The sequence below is a fragment of the Bos indicus x Bos taurus genome, chromosome 8 (assembly GCF_003369695.1).
Source record: "Bos indicus x Bos taurus breed Angus x Brahman F1 hybrid chromosome 8, Bos_hybrid_MaternalHap_v2.0, whole genome shotgun sequence".
NCBI classification, from domain to species: Eukaryota; Metazoa; Chordata; class Mammalia; order Artiodactyla; family Bovidae; genus Bos; species Bos indicus x Bos taurus.
In genome coordinates this window covers 110450363-110471687 of record NC_040083.1, presented here as the reverse complement: position 1 = coordinate 110471687, position 21325 = coordinate 110450363, and the positions used below count along the sequence as shown (strand labels likewise).

At 40.0% G+C, this 21325-nt stretch overlaps 1 protein-coding gene across 1 annotated transcript in view; it reads left to right on the top strand.

Annotated features, from left to right (window-relative positions):
• The window catches only part of C5 (complement C5), a 117044-nt gene that overhangs the window by 11318 nt on the left and 84401 nt on the right, over window positions 1-21325 (top strand). The window contains exons 4-13 of the mRNA XM_027550679.1: window positions 3621-3691; window positions 5301-5392; window positions 6714-6796; window positions 9132-9222; window positions 11046-11160; window positions 13066-13192; window positions 16612-16727; window positions 18483-18668; window positions 19942-20145; window positions 21064-21273. Of these exons, the coding sequence (XP_027406480.1) occupies window positions 3621-3691; window positions 5301-5392; window positions 6714-6796; window positions 9132-9222; window positions 11046-11160; window positions 13066-13192; window positions 16612-16727; window positions 18483-18668; window positions 19942-20145; window positions 21064-21273 (1295 nt within the window). The remainder of the gene's footprint in view (window positions 1-3620; window positions 3692-5300; window positions 5393-6713; window positions 6797-9131; window positions 9223-11045; window positions 11161-13065; window positions 13193-16611; window positions 16728-18482; window positions 18669-19941; window positions 20146-21063; window positions 21274-21325) is intronic.

Genomic DNA, 21325 nt, shown 5'->3' with positions numbered 1-21325 from the left:
TAGAAAGGTTGGGGTATCGCTTCCAGCTTGGACATAATATCGTTGCCAGAATAGCATCCTATTGACTCCAAGAAGATGACTTGGTGTTCATTGAGATAGTCTCTGCCCATAAAGTTTGAGCCCTTTTTAAACATCATACCTTGAAACAAATATACCCTCACCCTTGCCCTGTTCCCATATTAGAGGATGCTTCTTTAATTGGGTCTTGTTGACACTACTTACCATTTAGGGTTCTCATCTTTCTTTTTCTTGTTTAATTTTTGGCTGTGCCCCGTGGCATGCAGGACATTAGTTCCCTGACCAGGGATTGAACCTGTGCCCCTCGCAATGGAAGCATGCAGTCTTAACCACTGCCCTCCAGGCAAGTCCCTAGGGTCCTCATCTTTGTCCATCAAGCAGCCTGATACCCAGACCCTGGGAATTCTGTTAGCTCTCAAGTTTTCCCTTAAGAACAGCCCCATTTATTATTTCTTTATCAGAACTTTACCATAAAAATATGTAGTATCTTCATCTTAGAATGGAGAAGGAAATGACAACCCACTCCAGTGTTCTTGCCTGGAGAATCCCAGGGACGGGGGAGCCTGGTGGGCTGCAGTCTATGGGGTCGCAGAGTCGGACACGACTGAAGCGACTTAGCAGCAGCAGCATCTTAGAATAGAGATGAGAGATCTCTAAGATCTCTCTAAGACCTATTCTATCTTAGAATAGATCATACAGAAAACCAGAGCACCTCCCTCTAAATTTTGACTCATTAATGAGAGGTAGTGAAATATAGTTGTGAACAGCAGACTCAGGAGCCAAATTGTCTGGGTTCAAATCACAGTTGGGGCTCTTATTAGCTCCATGACCTTGTGTGAGTTAATCTTTCTGAGTCCCGTTTTCCTCATCTGTATAGTGGAGATAGTAATAGAACTTACCTCTCAGAGTTGTGAGAGTTTGGTGAATTCATATGTATAAAGCACTTCAAACACTGCCTACCCCAGAGTAAGCATCAGGAAAGTATTTTCCATTATCATTTAATCTATGGAATAGCACAAAGCCTTATTAACACAGAAGAAAAAAGAATTACTGAAAAGTAATTCTTTTAGAAATTAATTACATCTTGCTATTTATAGCTCTAATGTCCCAGTCCTCACATTTTAATCTGAAGATCCTGGAGGGATTTTTCATATAAGTGTCTTTAGGATAGAGGCTTAGATCTTCAAGGCTTTACAGGATGAAGGATTTTAGAATATTGACCAAAATGCTTCCAGTTTCACACAGCCTGTGTCCTGCCCGCCCCTCCTGCCTCATCACCCACCGTGCCGGCTCTCGTCTGTGGACAGCAGCCAATCTGACGTCTGTACAGTTGCTTTCTTGCACCGTTTTCCCATCCGTAGTAAGGCCTGTGAGCCTCTCCCCGGAACATTCATCGCCTTCCTCGCCCTCTGAACTTCCACTCACCTCTTCCGTGCCATCACACAGAGGGCAGCCTTCTCTGCGTCAAAGCTCCCTCTGTCGGCCTCAGAAAGCCGGGCAGTGTCCTTGGCAGCATTTCCCACCCCTGGAAGTTTACAGTTGTGGGATCTTGTGTTTGCCTCTCTACTCCACTCCATTAGAGGAATTCCACATTGATTTGCCACCATCATATCTCGGTGCCTAGCATAGTGTCTGCACGTAGAAGGCATTCAATATCTATTTTAAACGTCTATAAGCTATACCTTTGGTACAAAAAGCATTTATTGAACTTGCCTTTGGTATACCGTCGCTATGAAGACAAGATTAATTTTCTAACCTAGCACAAACTGAGTTAGGAAGTGGACAAGTAGCTATAGAAATAATAAAAATAAAATAAAAATAATAAGCATTCATGGTTCGTTGTTATGCGCTGGGTTATGCAAAGCTTTGTCTCATTTAGTCTCGCGTGCCATGAAGCAGATACTAGCAGTCCTGTGTTACAGATGTGGGGCCGAAGGGGTAAGAGGGATTAAGTATCCTGTTCTGGGTCACGTTGGAAAGTGGCAGAGATAGAAATGAAACCAAAGTTTTGAATTTTAGGGCCCAAACTCTTAACTTTTGCGGCACACTGCCTCTGGCAGCAGCTCAATGATGCTCAGGGCTGGACCAGGTATGTTCATAAGGCAGGAGAGGGGACTCGAGCTGAGAGACAGGCGTGAGGGGACAGCAGGGCAGAGGGATTTACTGAGCATTTCATTTTGATCTTATGGTCTTAGTGAAATCAATTTTAGAGAGCTTAATATGTGGCTTCTTAGGTAGAGCTTTGCATAATACTTACCCTTTAAAGGTTTATGACGTCTGTCTACAAACGTTTAACCGTTTGTGGTTAAAGTTTTGGCCATGAAATGATTTGAGCATCAGAAAAACCCTAGAGAAATTATAATATGTCATTGGAAGGAATTAAACCAGCGTGTTCAAGCAGCTAAGAGTTAAAAGCTAAGCAGACGTATTCGTTTAAAAGGTGGGGATCTGACAGGAAGAAGTGGAAGGGAACTAATTGTTACTGAGCTCCCTGCCATTATTCTTTTAACAACGAAGGAATAATTGTAGGATCTGGCTCAATAAATGTAACAAAACTGTACAATTCAAAACTATCCTTAGCAACAGTAAGAGACAATTTGGGGCCTTGTTGTAAGAGTGTATAGTCTGAAACAAACCACCTAATTTTTCATTAAAATCTTCAATTCTGAGATGATTTATTATACTCCCAGTATAACCACTCCAGTATTCTTGGGCTTCCCTGGTGGCTCAGATAGTAAAGAATCGGACTGCAGTGCAGGAGACCTGGGTTCGATCCCAGGTTGGGTGGAAAGATCCCCTGGAGGAGCGCATGGCAACCCGCTCCAGTATTCTTGCCTGGAGAATCCTCGTGGACAGAGGAGCCTGATGGGCTACAGTCCATGGGGTCGCAGGAGTCAGACATGACTGAGTGACTAAGCTCAATATAACCATAGGTAGACATCACTATTTTGCTACTATGAAATTTTTTATAAATACTGGCCTAATTACAGATATAACTAATTTTGTACTATATATTTGTTCCCCCAAAGATATATGCAAATAAATTTTAATAAAGTGAACTGTTCTTTAAATTCTTTAAAGAAGAATTTAAAAATCTTTTAAAAATGCTTTATATCTTTAATATCTTTAAAAAATACTTTAAATAGAAGTAGCTCTTTAAAGGAATGCAAAAGGATTCTCTTTAAAAGAAAAAAATTTTAGTGATGTGCTGGGAAAGATTGAGGGCAGGAGGAGAAGGGGACAACAGAGGATGAGGTGGTTGGATGGCATCACCGACTCGATGGACATGAGTTTGAGCAAATTCCGAGAGTTGGTGATGGACAGGGAAGCCTGGTGTGCTGCAGTCCACAGGGTTGAAAAGAGTCGAACATGACTGAGTGACCGAACTGAACTGAACTGAAAAGGATTCTCAATAAAAGAAAAAATTTTTAGTGATGTATTTGTCTACAAGCTAACTTTTTCTTTCTTTTAAATACGAATTTCCATATATGATTATGTATTGAATCTTTAAGATGAGGCTTATCTCTTTTAAGGATGATTATTGCAAATATCAAAATACTGTCGCTTCACAAAGTTATTGATGATATCAATTATTCTTACAGTAAAGGTTAGAGTTTATTCACTGAATGATGACCTGAAGCCAGCCAAAAGAGAAACGGTCTTAACTTTCATAGTAAGTATGTTTATTTAAATAATAATTTTATATAAAAAATTTTAAATTATTTAAATTTTCATCAGGACAAGATACTTTGCTCCATAACCCTGTCCTGACACCATACTGGCTTATTCAATGTTCAGAAATGGCTGTTGAACACCTTCTATGTGTGTCACGTTGTAGGGTTATTCCTTTACAATATGTAAAAATACCATGAAAATGAAAATCTCAGAAAGTTATGGTTTTGAACTAAATCATTTAAATATATGCTTCATGATACATTTCTTAAAGACCACCCCTCAATCACTAAGAATTCAACTTAGTGAATTAATCCATCGATTCAACTAAGAATTAGTTGAATGTCTATTAAGTATGATCTTTTTGATTTGCACAATACAAGGTAAAGAATTACAGCCTGTGGCACTTACGCTTGAGGAGTTTAGAGTTTAGTAAGTAACAGACACTAGCACATGGAAAACAGTGCTAACCCCATGAGATAAAGATCAGCAATTATCAGCCTTTCATGAGCCATGATGTACATAACAGATGTGTGCAATAAATTCCCATGGTCTTCCCAGTTCACGTCAAAACCCTACACATTTTTGGGAGGAAATAACTGCTCACCTATTAACAGTAGGTCCCCACTGCAGGTTGCAGCCCCTTTTTCTCCTACTCAAGGAACCAAAAAACCAAAAATCTTAACAGAACACGAGTGAAAAAGAGGGCTGTACAGGAATAACCTTGAATCCTTTATAACTTACAAAAATTACGAAACTTTCATAAACTTTCACATCTGAGTATTTTATAATGAATTATTTGAGAAGCATTAGTGTGTTCCAAGGAGAAGGCAATGGCACCCACTCCAGTACTTTTGCCTGGAAAGTCCCGTGGACGGAGGAGCCTGGTAGGCTGTAGTCCCTGGGGTTGCTAGAGTCGGACACGGCTGAGTGACTTCACTTTCACTTTTCACTTTCATGCATTGGAGAAGGAAATGGCAACCCACTCCAGTGTTCTTGCCTGGAGAATCCCAGGGACGGGGGAGCCTGTTGGGCTGCTGTCTATGGGGTCGCACAGAGTCGGACACTACTGAAGCGACTTAGCAGCAGCAGCAGCAGCAGTGTGTTCCAAGATTGTGGTTGATAATTATTGATATAGCCTGTAGACTTTCAAATTTCTAGCTAATAAATGAATTTTACAGCATATTTGCTTTGGAAAGTTCCAAATGAACACATACAAAATTTAGATTCCACTTTATAGATAAGTGTATGAGATATTATTTGATTCATTATAACATCAGTTTTTGTCATAGGTCTTTTTTTAGCCATACAATAGAAAGTTGAATCTCTTCTAGATAATTGAGACGAGGATACCCTGGACACTGATTTACTTTTTTTGTTTGTTTGTTTTTTTAAGTGAGGCAGGAGATGGAAAAAAGTCAAAAAAGGAGGAAATGCCTTAAATGAGCCGTATTTGTCTTTCACAACATTTAAATGGTTTTCCCCCTTCATATTTAATTTGAAGACATGGATATTTGTTAGTAAATATTTCTATCAATCAAAGACAACGTAATCAGTTAATTTTTAAAATGTGATTTATATGCTTGGAAATTGTCTGTTTTTATTCAAAGGATCCCGAAGGATCAGAAGTTGACATGGTAGAAGAAAATGATTATACTGGAATTATTTCTTTTCCTGACTTCAAGATTCCATCTAATCCTAAGTATTTTAAAGTTTTTGTTGTGTTTTTAATAAAGTTTTCTGTAGAACAGACATCTGGACCTTTTGGTCGTGAGGTAGATAACCAGTCAAATGGAGCCACCTAGTGTTAACAAAAAGTAAGTGTGAGAGAAATGAAGATGTACAAAGTCTTTTCAGGTCTAATGAAAAGCTAGGCTCGGGTTCTGGCAAAACAAACAAACCACTCCCAATACTTCTCACCTTACAGATAGAAATTAAAATTTGGAAGAATCAAAAAAATAGTTCCCAGGCCTTTTTCTATCAAAACCATCAACCTTCCACCCTTCAAGGAATCTAATAGACTATCAGTCTAAAAGGCTGGTTTTGTCCCATGCCTTGCTATGACCAATAGAAATATTGGTCTTCTGTAGTCTTTACTGCATAGACCACCAGAAGACAGATTTCAAGAGGGAGGATCTTAGTAAAGTTATTTCCTCCATTTGGTCTCATGCTAGAGGATTAAGAACATGTTTAAACAGAACCCAATGTGATAAAAATTTAGTGAACACATTCCCGGGAAATGCAAAGTACAACGGGAATGAGAAATTTAAAATAGAAATAAAAAATTCATAGTCCCTGTCTCCCACAAACTTAAAGAAGGACGAATAAGTGCGTATAAAAATGACTGCAATATCACTTTAAAATCTTCTTCTGGTCGTTTTTGCTCTGCCCTCTAGAAGGGAGTTCACAGTTAATTAACTGTACTGAAGATCTTCTAGAAATTTGGATGAAATTGGGGGATTTACGTAATTTGGTAATTTTAAAATTGTGTACCTCCTTGAAAATATTCCATAATAGCGAAGAATTGAGCCAATTATTGTATAACTCTTATCATTTCTCCACCTCCATCTTATGCCAAGGGGTAGATCATGCCAGAGTATGCATCAGCCATGATAGCCTCCTGCGACCATTGCTTTCCTACCCCAGTACCTTTTCACAGGTCATCCCCTCTGCTTAAAATGTGCTTCGTCTTACTCTTCACAAAGCTGGCTTCCTCTCATCCTTTAGGACGTGGGTTAAATGCTCTCTTTTCTAAGAGGCTACCTTGGATGCAACATCGAATGCAGTCCCTCTCTTCCTTTTTCTTTTCTCTCTCCTCATTTTACTGTCTTATTTTCTTCATGGCACTTGTCTCAATTTTGTAAGTAATTCTTTATTAATTTACTTGCCTTTACTCCCCACTAGACTATAAACTTCTTGAGGACAGGGGTCTTGTCTCTATTGGTCACTTTTGTATCACTAGCCGCTCAACGTAACAGGCACATTTCATGACTTCCATAATTTTAAATATTTTGCTTCCATAGATACGGTGTGTGGACCATTCGAGCTAAATATAAAGAAGACTTTTCAACAACTGGAACCGCATATTTTGAAATTAAAGAATATGGTAATTTCTGATGATTAAAAGTTTACCTATGTAGAGTTAGCATTTTTGCAATAATTCTTTTCACGAATGAACTTAATGTAAAATCATTCCCAGATGAAGATGAGGCTGCTTGCTGGTATGGTTAGAAGTACTGATGGAGGCGGTGGGAGGATGGGCATTGTCTGAATGCCTAAGCTCTGGGTGTAGCTGCCCTGTTGGCCTTAAACAAGCACACCAGCCCTCTGGACTTGTCTTCCTCATCATAGAGCTCCAAGAGACCCAGCCCCCAGGGAGCTCGACTGGTTCAGGTCCTTTCCAGAATTAGGCTTTTAGGAGAAGCAACCAGAGTTGAGGTGAGCGGAACCTGGTTAGACTGACAGGTGATTTACTCACTTCATCCCAACCTGTCAGTGACAGAACAGGAACATCTGGATTCCTTACCCGAGTCCAGTGTTGTTTTCCTGCTGACTCAGAAATTCCTAATACATTGATCCAAAAATGTCAGATAGTCTTACTTTGAAATCAGTCATGTTAATGGGTTAATAATTAAACGTATAAACCGCTTAACCTTCCCATTTCTTGTAGTTGTTTACTAGAGTATCTGTGTGCTCTGATACAGAGTTTCTGTATCAGAAGTTGCTGTAATAAAAAACTTTATTTTGCTTGAAGTCATATTTTAATTCTCCCAATAGACTCATAATAATGTGGCGAATAAACACGTGAATTTTAACAATTAACAAACTGTGACAAAACAAATTTACTATGATGAAGCTCAACTTTAAAGATTACAGGCTCTAAACAACATATAATCCTAACTGGTCCCCTTTCCTCCAAGTGTTTTTGCTGCTTCTTGTACATATCTAAAATTTATCCACCTCTTATTATCTGGAGCCACACATTTATTTTATCACCAGGCTCCCTCATGGACTACTGCAAACCCACCCTCAACCCCCAGCTGTTATCTCTGCTTTGAAGCTATTCTTGCCGTCGTGTTACTTCATTATTGAAGTCCCCAACACCTCCTCATTGCCATCCCCTCCTCAGCCTCGTTTATGCCACTCCAGTAATGGTGACTTTGCATATGATCTGCCTACAACCCCCTCCCCCTCCTTCTCACCTAGCCAACTCCTACTCACCTTCAAGTCTCGGTTGAAAAACCATTTATCCAGTGATGTTTTCCCTGAATTCTCTTTCCTGGGAAGGACTCCCTGTACTCACTTATAAATATCAGCTTTCATAACGGTCCTAAGTGTTTGTGTAATTCTTTGCTTATGCTTGTCTTCCCTGCTCGACTATGAGCTCATTGAGGGTAGGGTTTGTCTGTCGTGTTCATGGGTGTGTCCGTCTTGGTAGGAGTGTGCAGGCTACATGGTGGGTGCTGGATGAAACGATGAAATATTTTCCTCTACTTCATATCTTGGAGAGAACATATCTGCCTTGATCTTTAATAACATAGGAATGCAGCCCAGAGCAACAGATTGCATTGCTCTTTGACTTCTCTTTCCTCCCACATTGCAGGCAGATTCTTTACTGTTTGTGTTATGCAGGAAGGCCCTTTCACCATCTAGAAAACATATAAGCCATATCTGACTCCATCTCACTTACTCTCATGTGACAGTCTTTATCTACAATATCAAGGTCATTGAATCACCCAATTTCTGTTAGGTGTTGTGCAGGTTAATAGAATCTATAAACCTTACTACACAGGCTGTGTTAGAACAAAGAGAAGACCGTGCTTTTTTGGACAGGTGAAATTGTTTTCTCTTGGGCAATCAGAATACCAAAGAGACAGGGAAAAAAACTCCTCCTTCCTTTCGGCCCTAATTTTTAATTTTGCATGAAGCTTTTTTCTTGTAGCTAATTGTAAGCTCTCGCTTTTGACTAAAGGGAGAGTTTTATGTTGGAATTTGGAGACTGGGTGGATTTAATCTATTAGACAAAAAATGGAAATGTTAAACAAGCAAGAAATTTCTTTTTCCATTTTCAATTTAATAAACATTTGTTGAACACATGCTCTATTTGTGGCTCATGAGAAGGTTGAGGGAGGAGACACGCAAAAATAAAGAGAATAGTCTTTTTTGTTTCAAGGAGCCCATCCTCTAGCGGAGGAAGTAGTCAGTTGCCTGTAAGTGCTGAAATCAAAGTTTAAGTCAAGTTCTTCTAGCACGTAGCATATGAACTAACCTCTGATTGGTGGAACAGGAGGCTTCCCGAGATCCTGCTATTGGTGATGACAAGGTGGATGCTGCGCTGATGTCACGGCTTATCCAGCTATTCCAGAGATACAGTTGGTTGCTATGCTTTAAAGACTACTCTAATTCAAGTGGTAACGTTGCTTCTTTGTTTTTATTTTCAGTGTTGCCACATTTTTCTATCTCAATAGAACCAAAAAGTAATTTCATTGGTTATAAGGACTTTACTAATTTTGAAATTACTATAAGAGCAAGGTAAGAAAGTGTTTTGTTTTGTTTTCAGAGTTTTCAGTTAAACTGAATGCTAACTTTGGTGACATTTGCCCAGAGTGAGATCTTTGATTTTTACCCCCAGTTTTATTGAGATATAATTGACCTATGACATTGGGAAAGGTTAAGGTGTACTGTGTGGTGAGTTGATACATTTATATATCGCTGAGATCTGTGATTTAGTGGCAATGTCTGGCATGACTTTGAAACTACCTAACTGAGAAGACATCACGCCTATGGTTTATTTGCTCATTGTCACGCCTATGAGTTTATTTGCTCATCCTGATTTTAGCTGATTCTGATTTTAGTCTGGTTGATTATTCACCAGCCAAAAAAAAAAAATCCTAAAAACGTAAGTTCAGTGTGTATGTTTAGGAGGCAGCCTGCCTTAGGATACTGGGACTGAGACATGAAGCTTTAACTTCTTATCATTTTTAATGGCTTCATCCACCAGCTAATGCTGATAACTACTTTGGGACCCAGTGCCTTAACACCACAGCTACTTACGAGTCAGCTGGGCAGTTCTGCTGTCTGGGCCAGGCTGGTGTCAGTGGGGCTCACCCACATGAGCAGTCAATTGGCAGGTCAGCTGGGGGCTGGCTGGCCTAGGGAGGTCTTACTCAGATGCCTGACAGTTAACTGGCAGTTGACTGAAGCTGCAAGGATGACTGGCCCATGTGTGTTTCTCATCAACCAATGGGCTAGCTTGTAGCAGCAGCAATGCTCGAAGAGAGAAAATGGGAGCATAAAAGTCCTTTTGAGGTTTACACTTCGGGACTAACACACCGTCACTTCCACCACATTCTTTTGTCCAAAGCAAATTACAGCACCAGCCTGAAGGAAACAGCCTCCCTTCACACCATTTGCAGGCAAAGAGCTGCAAAGGCAGTAGACACATGGGCAGGTGGAGAATTGGGGTTATTTTTATAAGCGACCTACCATTTAAAAATGACCTAGTATAATTATTAAAAACAATAACCGATTTATGTAACTATATATGTCAAGCACTTTTCAAAGCATTCTGTATGTATCACCTCATTTAATCTTTACAAAACTCTGTGTGATAGATACAATTACTATCCCCACATTACAAACAGAAAACCGAAGGTACGTAAATGTTAAGTAATATGCCCAAGATCATACAGCTAATAAATCACATGGTCTCTCTTGTTCCAGAACCCATGCCCTCAAAGGCTACCATATACTACCTCTCTTTCTAGTGTTTATTCCTCAGATAGAGTGTTTGTCACTTAATCTAAGCCACTGTAAAAGCTCACTTGACAGAGAATTGTAGAAATGGACTTCTTTTAACGGAGAGACTTACTTTTTTTGTTCAAACTACGAATAACAAGAGTAAGATCTTGCTATCATGTTGGCTATACAGGAAGTTTTCTTTATCATTGTTTTAATTCTAAACTGAAAAAGGAAATATGCAGTTAGAGTTTTTAAAAAGAACTTATATAACTGTGAGACTGGGCATGCTGCTTTAAAAGATGTAAAAGAAAATAAAGAGCAGTTCTCCACTGTTATCAAAATCATTGAGGAAGTGATGTGTTTTGTAAGAAAGAAGCCCAGACCTGACTCTTTTGATCTCCTCAAAATCAGTTTATTTCATCTAGCACATAGTAATAAAAATCTGTACTTTGGCTTTATTATGGTGGCTTTATGAGGATGAAATATAATAGTGGATGGAAAGGCACTTTAAAGTATGTCAAATGCTTTATGTGATTTTAAATTGTTATTTTTATCTGGATTTTATGATTGTAACCGTGTTAGCAGAACAGTTTTATGGTATGATTGTTTGACAGATATTTTTATAATAAAGTCGTCAACGAGGCTGACGTTTACATCACTTTTGGAATAAGAGACAACTTAGAAGATAATCAAAAAGAAATGATGCAAAAAGCAATGCAAAGCACAGCGGTAAGAGATTCACTTGTACCTAAAGATCTGTCATGAACGCTAGAGCTGGAGAGTCACTTCTGTATCATCTAGCCCACGGTACTGTTTCGTGTAGGTGTGGAAATTGAAGCTTAAAAACCTTCCATTGACTTCTCACTATCCTGAGGATAAAGTTCTGTTTCCTTGTCACCAAGCCCCCTGCCGGCCCATCTCTCCCTTTCTTCCCCCTTGCGCTGGTCACCCCAGTTTTGCAAACTCCCCCCAGTCTCCTTCGCCTCCAGGTGTCTGCAGAGCTGCTCCTTCGGCCAGGGAATGCCCTTTCCCGTTGTCACCTGCTGCCTCTTCTCTGCCTGGCTAAGCTGTCCCGTTCTTTGTCTCCACATCATCACCCATCCTGCCGCCTCAGGCCTTGAGTCGCTCTCGGTGGAGCGTGTTTCACACTTTATATTGCAGTGGTTTTCAACCAAGGGTGATTTTTATCCCCAAGGAGGCATTTGGTAATGTCCAGAGACATTTGTGGTTGTCACAACTGGGCAAGAGTGTCACACGAGCATTTCGTGGGTCGAGGCCAGGGATGTTGTGAAACTCCTTCAGAGCAGTGCTCCCCAACAATGAATTACCCTGTGCAAAATGTCAATAGTGCTGAGGTTGAAAAACCATTACAGTTAGTAATGCTTTATTTACTCTATCGTTCTCTACACAAAACTCTTTGGGGGTCTGAATCATTCCCACTATATGCCTAGAGCCAGCTTGGTTGCTGGCAAATTGTGCAGGAGCTCTATAAAAATTTGTAAGTGAGTGAATTAACCGTGAGCTTGCTGAGAAGCTGTCGGCCACAGTCAAGGCCCAGTGGCTGCTGGAGCTCAGAGTGCCCTGTGGCCCTCGCCCCAGCTCAGTGCTCTCTGCGTCGCCCTGGATGGTAAGGGCTCAGGTCATTTTGTCCACTGCTGCACTTTCACAGCAGAGAAGGCAGTGGCACCCACTCCAGTGCCCTTGCCTGGAGAATCCCATGGATGGAGGAGCCTGGTGGGCTGCCGTCTATGGGGTCGCACAGAGTCGGACACGACTGAAGCGACTTCGCAGCAGCAGCTACACTTTCACAGAGCTTCTATCACCAGTTACTGAGCCCTTGCTCTTTCAAAGTACAGTTTTATTTAAGATATAAACGCCTCTTTTTTAATGCAAGATTCTATGTTAAACACTGAGGTTTAAAGCTACATAAGACAAAAATCCCTGGCCTCGAAGTACTCGATTTTAGAAGAAAAAATAAGGCAAAATCTGTCTTACTGTGTGGTTAATAATTAAATAATATCATATGCTTCGCTGGTGGCTCAGACAGTAAAAATCTGACCAGGGTTCGATCTCTGGGTCGGGAAGATCCCCTGGAGAAGGAATGGGAACCCACTCCAGTATTCTTGCCTGGAGAATCCCATGGACAGAGGAGCCTGGCAGGCTGCAGTCTGTGGGGTGGCAAGGAGTCGGACACAACTTAGCAATTAACATATCGTGGATAACCCTATATCCCATTATCCACTGTGCGTTTTTAAATTAGTGTCTTAATATGCAAGCAGTAAAGTACAGAGTAAATATCATAAAATCCCATAAACTCTCAGTTAAGAGCAAAAGTAGGCTGAGAGGCCTAGAAAGATGATGATGACTCAGTGATGGGAAGAAGTCATCTTTGCCAGCTAGTACAAAAAAGACCTGTGGAACCAAATGATGTTTAAGATTCTTCCACATCTATAATTCTAAACAAATAGATTAGAAGATAACACTCTGGGCTTAACTGTGGACTCAGTTACTCGCGTTAGTGCTAAAGCTTTCGTCTTTGTCTTTGATTGAGAGGCTAGTAAAGGCATATTTTATTCATTTTTTGCTTATAAATTCTCCTCTGAAATAATTTGTTTATTTTCCCCCTTTAAAAAGTTGATAAACGGAATGGCTCAAGTCACATTTAACTCTGAAACAGCAGTTAAAGAATTGTCCTATGAAAGTCTAGAAGATTTAAACAACAAGTACCTCTATATCGGTGTGACAATCATAGAGTCTACAGGTAAGCTTGTTTTCCTTCTTAAACTTTCTCTTGGCAAATATTTGTTGTCGTTTATTTGCGAAGTCGTGTCCGACTCTTTTACAGCTCCATGAACTGCAGCCCACCAGGCTCCTCTGTCCATGGAATTTTCCAGGCAAGAATAGTGGAGTGGGTTGCCATTTCCTTCTCCAGGGGACCTTCCTGACCCAGGGCTTGAACCTGCAGCTCCTGTGTCTCCTGCATTGGCAGGCAGATTCTTTACCACTGACTGAGCCACCAGAGAAGATTCCCTGGAGGAGGGCATGTCAACCCACTCCAGTAGTCTTGCCTGAAGAATCCCATGGACAGAGAAGCCTGGCGGACTGTAGTCCATGGGCTCACAAAGAGTTGGATATGACCGAAGCAACTTAGCACGCACCAGAGAAGGGACTTTCTCTTGGGAAATATTTAGACAGCATATTAAAGGTATAAATATTTCATGCAATTTCTGTTTTCCTTTGCATGAAATACCACCTTTGTTTGTTTTTAGCACCCCCTCTTCCCCAAAAAGAAAAAAAAAAAAACAAGGCCTCCAGGTATCAAGATCTCATTAGGATTTTCTGTCCTGAATTTTTTCAAGCAAAATCTAGAAAATGTGAAAGCCTATTTAGATTTTATACACTCTCTGAAATGTGATTTGTTAAGATTCTTATATTTGGGCCTCTTATAATATTTTAAATGAGATCTACCAACTCATGAGAATATTTTTCACAGATATCTTTAGGCCTTTATTAGAAAGCTATTTTCCCCCTGTTGGTACATTTGGTTACCTTATTTTGCTGTTTGTGTCAGATTATGGAAAGCTCACAGGGGTGTATTTTGGAATCATTTGCTGAGTCATTTCCTCAAATCATACTCCATTGTATCAGTTAACATATAGTTTTAAATGTATCTATTATAAATATCTGTAACCAAATCATTTGAAGGCTTGATAAATTTTTAACAAAGTTTGTACATTTTTATGAAAGTTACTAGTAATGCTTTACTAAGTAGTGCAATGAATTTTTATTTTTAATCCCTGTGCCCAATTTTGGAGTTGAGAGGGTTGTTGGTAATAAATGTATGATGTACACTTAAAAAAAAAAAAAAAAGGTATAAATAATTAGTACATTCTTTCACATTTTACTTCCTTTCATAGTTAAATTTTACTTTTCCATCATTAAAACTGGGATTGGAGTGTAGCTTTGTCACTCCCTAGCCACTGGGTCTCTACTGTCTTGATGTCAAGAAGGGATGACACCCGCCCATTTAACAGTCCAAGTGGCTCACAGCCTGTCTGGCTTGAACATCTGGCACCTCAGTTTTCTCACCCAGGAGGAATCAAAACCAAAGAGATTATGTGTGTAAAGACATTTGGTGAAGTACCATGCAAACGAAAGTTACCACGACTACCACAGTTTTATCCACTTAGCTGTATGATGATAGAGTTGAACAAAGTACATCATAAAGCCCTTTTCTTCTGGAATAGTAATTCTATCCAAAACTGGAGGTAATGTTTCTAACATGAGTCCAGTAACGGTATATGCCCCTCAGTGTTACGGCGGGAATGAAAGCGTCAGTGTGCGCAGAGCACTCTCACCAGCACCTCCTTCCCCCTTTCTCCTTGTCCTCCCCTCCTCCCCACCCCTCCTCCCCTCCTAGTTCTCCGCCCGTCTCCATCTTCCCCTCCTCCTCTTCCTCCCCGTCTTCCCCCTTCTTCTTTCTCTCCTCCTCACCACCTATTTTCTTTCCTTAGCATTCTTAATGTCTTGTCTAGTACTCTTAATCCTCACTCCAATGGTTTTAATAGTTAATAATTATTACCCCCAGTTGGATTACTTTGTCTTACTTCTGATATATCTTGATTACTAATGTACCTTATATTTGCAGGTCTATATTGAACCCCTATGAACAAATAATTTAAACACACTAAGTCCATTTTTTTTTTAAATAAAATGACTGTTACACTAGAAGATTCCTAAGTCTCCTTCTACCTCTTTAAATTTGTCCTTCCAGGGTAGCAGAATGAAGAACTGAGGTAGTTACAGAGTTATTCAGCGCTTTGCATACATCAGATTATCAGTACATGCGGGAGAATGATGATGACTTTAGACTCCCTGCCCTCTCTATATTGTTGACATTATTTTAATGCTTCTTTCTTACTGCTATTTTTCTCAACTTATTTAAAATAAATTCAGTTTAAACAATATTTATTAGATATGCAAAGAGTGCTGCTGAATGTGCAGGCTTACGAATGTTAATGATGCAGATTTCAGTACTCAAGTGGCTTGCAAACACGTATCAGCTTAAAGAAAAACAAAGAACTCTTTCACCAGAAGGGATTCCACGTGTGCTCCCAGCAAAGTGCTTGATGCTACTGACCTTCAGAAGCAGGCGAGCTCCTAGATGACGCTGAGCAAGCAACAAAGGTGTCCTGGAGCTGACTGGCCTTGTCTTGAAAGACCAGTAGGCTTTTGAGGAAGGGGTGACAGGCAGGGTGAAGTGGGGCACTCTTCAGAGAGGGGACGTGCCAAGGGTGACCGCTGAGAATAGCAGATTACTCGTTGGCTGAAGTATAGGATATATATGTAGGGGTGCGTATGTGCACGCTAAGTCACTTCAGTCGTGTCCAACACTTTGCGGTCCCACGCACTGGAGCCCATCAGGCTCCTCTGTCCATGGGATTCTCCAGGCGAGCATACTGGAGTGGGTTGCCATGCCCTCCTCCAGGAGCTCTTCCTGACCCAGGGTTCGAAACCATGTCTCTTCTATCTCCTGCATTTGCAGGCGGGTTCTTTACCACTAGCGCTTACCTGGGAAGCCCATATGTGGGAGTATCAGGGATATAATCCTGGAAAGAAGTTAGGGATACTAGAGCTCTGTATATTATTCTGATAACTTATTATATACAAGTTTTAGCTGAAGGGTAACACCATTGGGTCTTGCCAGTAGACCCTCTGGGTTCTCTCTACCTGAAGCTATTTTTTTATGTTTTCTCCAATTCTCTCTATATCCCTGCTCCCTAAAGATGACCTCCCTGTAAGGCTTAGTCTCTGGCCGACCCTTTCTTCTCTCCTTAATGCCTTCTATGTATTTAAATGAAATTCAAGCAACTGGTGAAAAGTGGCGTCCCCTCCTCAGATTTCTCCTCAGTCCGATCCCACTGCGCTACTTCCACAAGGGCCATCTCTACACAGAAGCCCTGAGCATAAGGCTTTGGAAACTCCTGAGGAGGGTCTAAACTCTTCTCTGCACTGCCCCTCTGAACCAAGACCCGTGTCTACTTGCTGTTGGTAAATGAATGAGTGCAGGAATGGAGTGAATGAATGAATGAATGAGTGGGTCTGTGGAGACACATGGAGACCGACATAGCTCCCCACACAGATCAGTACACTTCTAATAAATTTTTGTCATTTCTTTAGGTGGATTTTCTGAAGAAGCAGAAATTCCTGGCATCAAATATGTCCTTTCTCCCTACAAACTGAATTTGGTTGCTACTCCTCTTTTTGTGAAGCCTGGGATTCCATATTCTGTCAAGGTTACGTTGGGGGTGGGGGTACTGCTGAATGTGATTATCTTTCTCTAAAAATATGGGGGGATGACAAGCAAAGGAAGGATAAGGGAGAGGCAAAGCACAGAGGGAGCTCAACCTGTGCGTGAGATCTGCCTCTCTGACAGTGTAGTCAGCAGTGGGAAACTGCCAGCTGGCTTCTCTCTTGGGAATAATATCAAACCTTAGGACAGTATCAGCATTTAGCAGGATAGCCTGTGTTAAGTATTCCCTAAATGAGCCTTACATTAACGATATGTATTATAAATAAAACTCCATATGTCTATGGTTCAAAAAATACTAACATTTAAAATTATTTGGCAACACGTTCTCAAAAAGTCTTAAGACAGAGATATCATTTCTTGAGAATAAAGCCCTTTGTCTCTGTGTTTATTTCCCGCGGTCTGAGGGTGCACTGCTGCGCTCTCCACTCTGCCTTCTCTTTGTACACAACGCCGTCGGAGCACATCTCTGTATTGTTCCCTGTCCTCTCCACCTCGACACTTTCCTGTCTGTCCCTGACTCTCTTCTCTCTGGTTTTTGTTTTTTTTTCTCCTTTTCAATATTTTCTCTCCTTCTTCTTTTTCTTTTTAAAATGCTGATAGTATGGAGCTAAAACATTTATCTGACTTTGTAATTATATTTTATTGTATTTAGTATTCTATATCTGATTATATATTATATAAAATACACGCTATTACATATACTATGTTTTATTATATTTATAAAATGAATATTTTTATTCCCTATCCTTTAGAAAACCGTAGATCACTGGCTTTTAAGAGAAAAAGATTCACCAGACCCCAAGCAACCTTTGGACATGCTTATAACTTCTTAATACATATACAACATATTTAATAATATATAACATGTTACTATATAATGCATATGATAATTTTATAATTTACTATAGAGTATAATAATATATACAATGATCATAAAAATGTCACTATGTAGAACATATTTATTATTTTTAAATGTCTATATATTATATTTATCTTTATATAAAATATATTTATATACTATATATCTTTATATATTTCACATCACATATAAAAATAAATAATGTAAACTATACCTTTGTGGAAATTCTATATGAATTTAGCATATGCATGGCGATGAGAGGTAGAGTTTATGGAGAAAAAAATGTATTTATTGTTCCTCATGGGGCTTCTCTGGTAGTTCAGCTGATAAAGAATCTTCCTGAAATGCAGGAGACCCCAGCTTGATTCCTGGGGGGGAAGATCCCCTGGAGAAGAGCATGCAACCCACTCCAGTATTCTTGCTTGGAGAAACCCCATGGACAGAGAAGCCTGGTGGGCTACAGTCCATGGGTTGCAAAGAGTCGGACACAACTGAGTGGCTAAGCCCTAAACTATTATTTCTCATATCTAAGAGATTAATTCCCAGAAGTGATTGCTTCATTTTCTCTTTTATCTAGTTCTCAACCAATTGAAGAAACAGAAATTAAATAACAGGAGTCCTTATCTCATCTACTTGGCAGGCCTAATACAGTGTTTATATTCTGAGTCTTCTTGATATACAGGGGAATCCATTCAAGAATGATTTAACTAAATAACATTAGACCCTTTTATATATAAAATGAGAACATGTTTCTCTTTACTGAATTGAATATGAGTAATTTATACACTGGTGAGGAGAAAGGAAAATTATTTCAGAACTGTTTTGCTTTAAAAGAAGTGATGAGCTGTGGAAATGAATTTGGACTGTTCTGGCAAACAGGTGCAAGTTAAGGATTCATTTGACCATTTGGTAGGAGGGATCCCGGTGACCCTGAGCGCAAAAACGCTCGACGCGAACCAAGAGATAACTGACTTGGAGTCGAAGAAAAGTGTAACACGTTCCAGTGACGGAGTAGCTTCTTTTGTGGTGAATCTCCCATCTGAAGTGACGGTGCTGGAGTTCAATGTGAGCTGAATTCTCCTGTTAAATTTTCTAGGACAGTGTGTACTTTTGACTGTGTGTTTTTGCCAATGTGCAGAAAAAAATGTGGCAGATTTTAGACATGAGTCCAGCGAACAGTTCCACAATTTTGCAACCAAAGGAAAAAAAAAAAAGCACCAGAGGCAATCTTCAAATTAATTGAATGGTCCTTTAGGAAGATAAATGTATCAGTTTTTTATTTCCGGTGGATTATTTTCTCTTGCATTAATAAGACTGTATTAAAATCTAGAAGCATGAAATAGGAATAGCAGTGAAAATTAGTGATAGAAAGTCTCTCTTTCCCGCTTCACAGCCTTTCGTCTCTCTTCAGGGCCACAAAGGGGTCAAGTGTGGAAACCTCTCTTTTTTTCTAGCTATGTGAATCACTGTATCTGAAAGTTCACTTAATAGTCTCGTCTCCCAGCAAATAACATTTAGGTTCCCAACTCCAGATAAAAAATAACTTAGTAATGTGTGTCAACGACATCGACAGCATGTCAGCGGCACAGATTCACTGTCGTCTGCTGAGCCCGTATGAGGTGCCAGACGTCATACTAAGAGCTTTATGTAGAACACACTCAATACCCATTTAATCAGCTCTCGGAATCAGAGAATATTGTCTTTGCCATTTTGCTGCTGAGGAAACAGAGGCTTACCTCTCTTGTGGTTAAATAACTTATCCAGACTTAATAAATGATGGCCCTTGAATGCAAACCAATGTATATCTCACCCCAGGCATTAACCCCTCTGCTGTCAAAGGCCGATATCACTGCCATGATATCATTCCTGCTCCACTCTGAGTTTGTAAGCCCTTGTCTGTGCCACGACTTCACAGTGAAACTGGGCCAGAAAGTCTGTGTGATGTCCATTCATAACTCCTGTCCCCAGTCCTCGGGACCTGCCCACTGCTACCCCTGTAACCCATAAGAAAAGAACCCCAAGCTTGCCAAGACACTTCAAGAAGGATGCCAATATTTGCTCCATGAGCATCATTCTGTTTTCACTTCACCAGACTTTCCCACCATAACTCACAGTCCCATATCATCCCAGCTTCTGTCCAGAGCCTTTGTAAAGTTATTTGATACCACAGCTGTACAAACACATTGGAGGAGTGGATTTCTTTTTCTTTAGCAATTGGTGTTGTGAAATTTAGAAATGTATAAAGCAAAGAAAGGAATTTAAAAGGTATGTTTCACAGAAAACATACCTTTACATCACAGTCCATGTATCTTTGTTTAACTTTTTTTTTCCTTTTCAGATCAAAACCGAGGATCTAGATCTTCCCGAAGAAAATCAGGCCAGTGAAGATTACCGAGCAGTAGCGTATTCATCTCTCAGCCAAAGCTACCTTTATATTGACTGGACAGAAAACTATAAACATTTGCTTGTGGGAGCACATCTGAATATTGTTGTTACACCCAGAAGTCCGTATATTGACAAAATAACTCACTACAATTTCTTGGTAAGTATAATAGTGATTATACTTACAATTATACTTACAATTTACCTGATTGTCCTTTGCTTACAGAAAAGTGTTAGAATGATCCCTGACATATGTTCTCACAAAGCACTTCCAAGAACATCACCTAAATGAATAGTCAGTTTTTCAAAAGCCTTTGAGACAGGGCATGATTTTCATGACTATTTCACAGAAGAGGAAACTGAGGGACAAAGGACTTGAGACTCACCACAGTCATTCAGCTTGGAAGAGAAAGGTTGTGATCAGAACTGGGAACCTCTGATTCTCTGTGTGACGTGCCTTTCACCAAAGAGAGCGCGATTCCTCAGCAGAGAGAGCCTGATTAAATTCCCACATTACCTCTGCTCTACTTCATGGCCACAGATTGCATACGTAGACACGTTTAAAATACATACATTTCAGTGTAATACAGGAGGGACCCAAATCCTGCTCTTAAGGGTTGAGTCATTTCAAACCTGCTCCAGGAATATCCCTATTACATCACTTACATTAAACAGAGGTATCAGTCAAGGCTGTCAGTGAAAGCTAGGAAAGAATGTACAAAAAATGTTATAGGCTTCATGACAATTACCAAAGAAATGGGATTAATTATTCTGATGTTCGGGCCAAACAAGTGATGATGACTTTCTTTTCAACAGTTTTAAGGAGAAAATTTAAATGACATTTAGTTAATTCCTGAACTGCACCCCTTCATCTGCACAGTGGAGACAGTATTCCCATCCTTCTGGTTATCATGGAAACTAAAAGAGTTAATTGAACATGAAGTTCCTGGCACATTGTAGGCCCTTGCAATGTTAACTTTCTTTTTCTTTAACATAATTTCTATTCCCACTCCCAAGCTCTATCCTAAAGCAAAGGTTATGTTTTGTAATTCCCATTTCTGCTGCTGTTTATTTTTAGATTTTATCCAAGGGCAAAATTATTCACTTTGGCACAAGGGACAAACTTTCGGATTCAGCTTATCAAAGCATAAACATCCCGGTGACGCAGGACATGGTCCCTTCCGCTCGCCTTCTGGTCTATTACATCGTTACAGGAGAGCAGACTGCAGAATTAGTGTCCGACTCAGTCTGGTTGAATATTGAGGAAAAGTGTGGCAACCAGCTTGAGGTAAGCCACAAATTATAAGTCCCAGTCAGATTTTCTCCTGAATAAAGGGGCT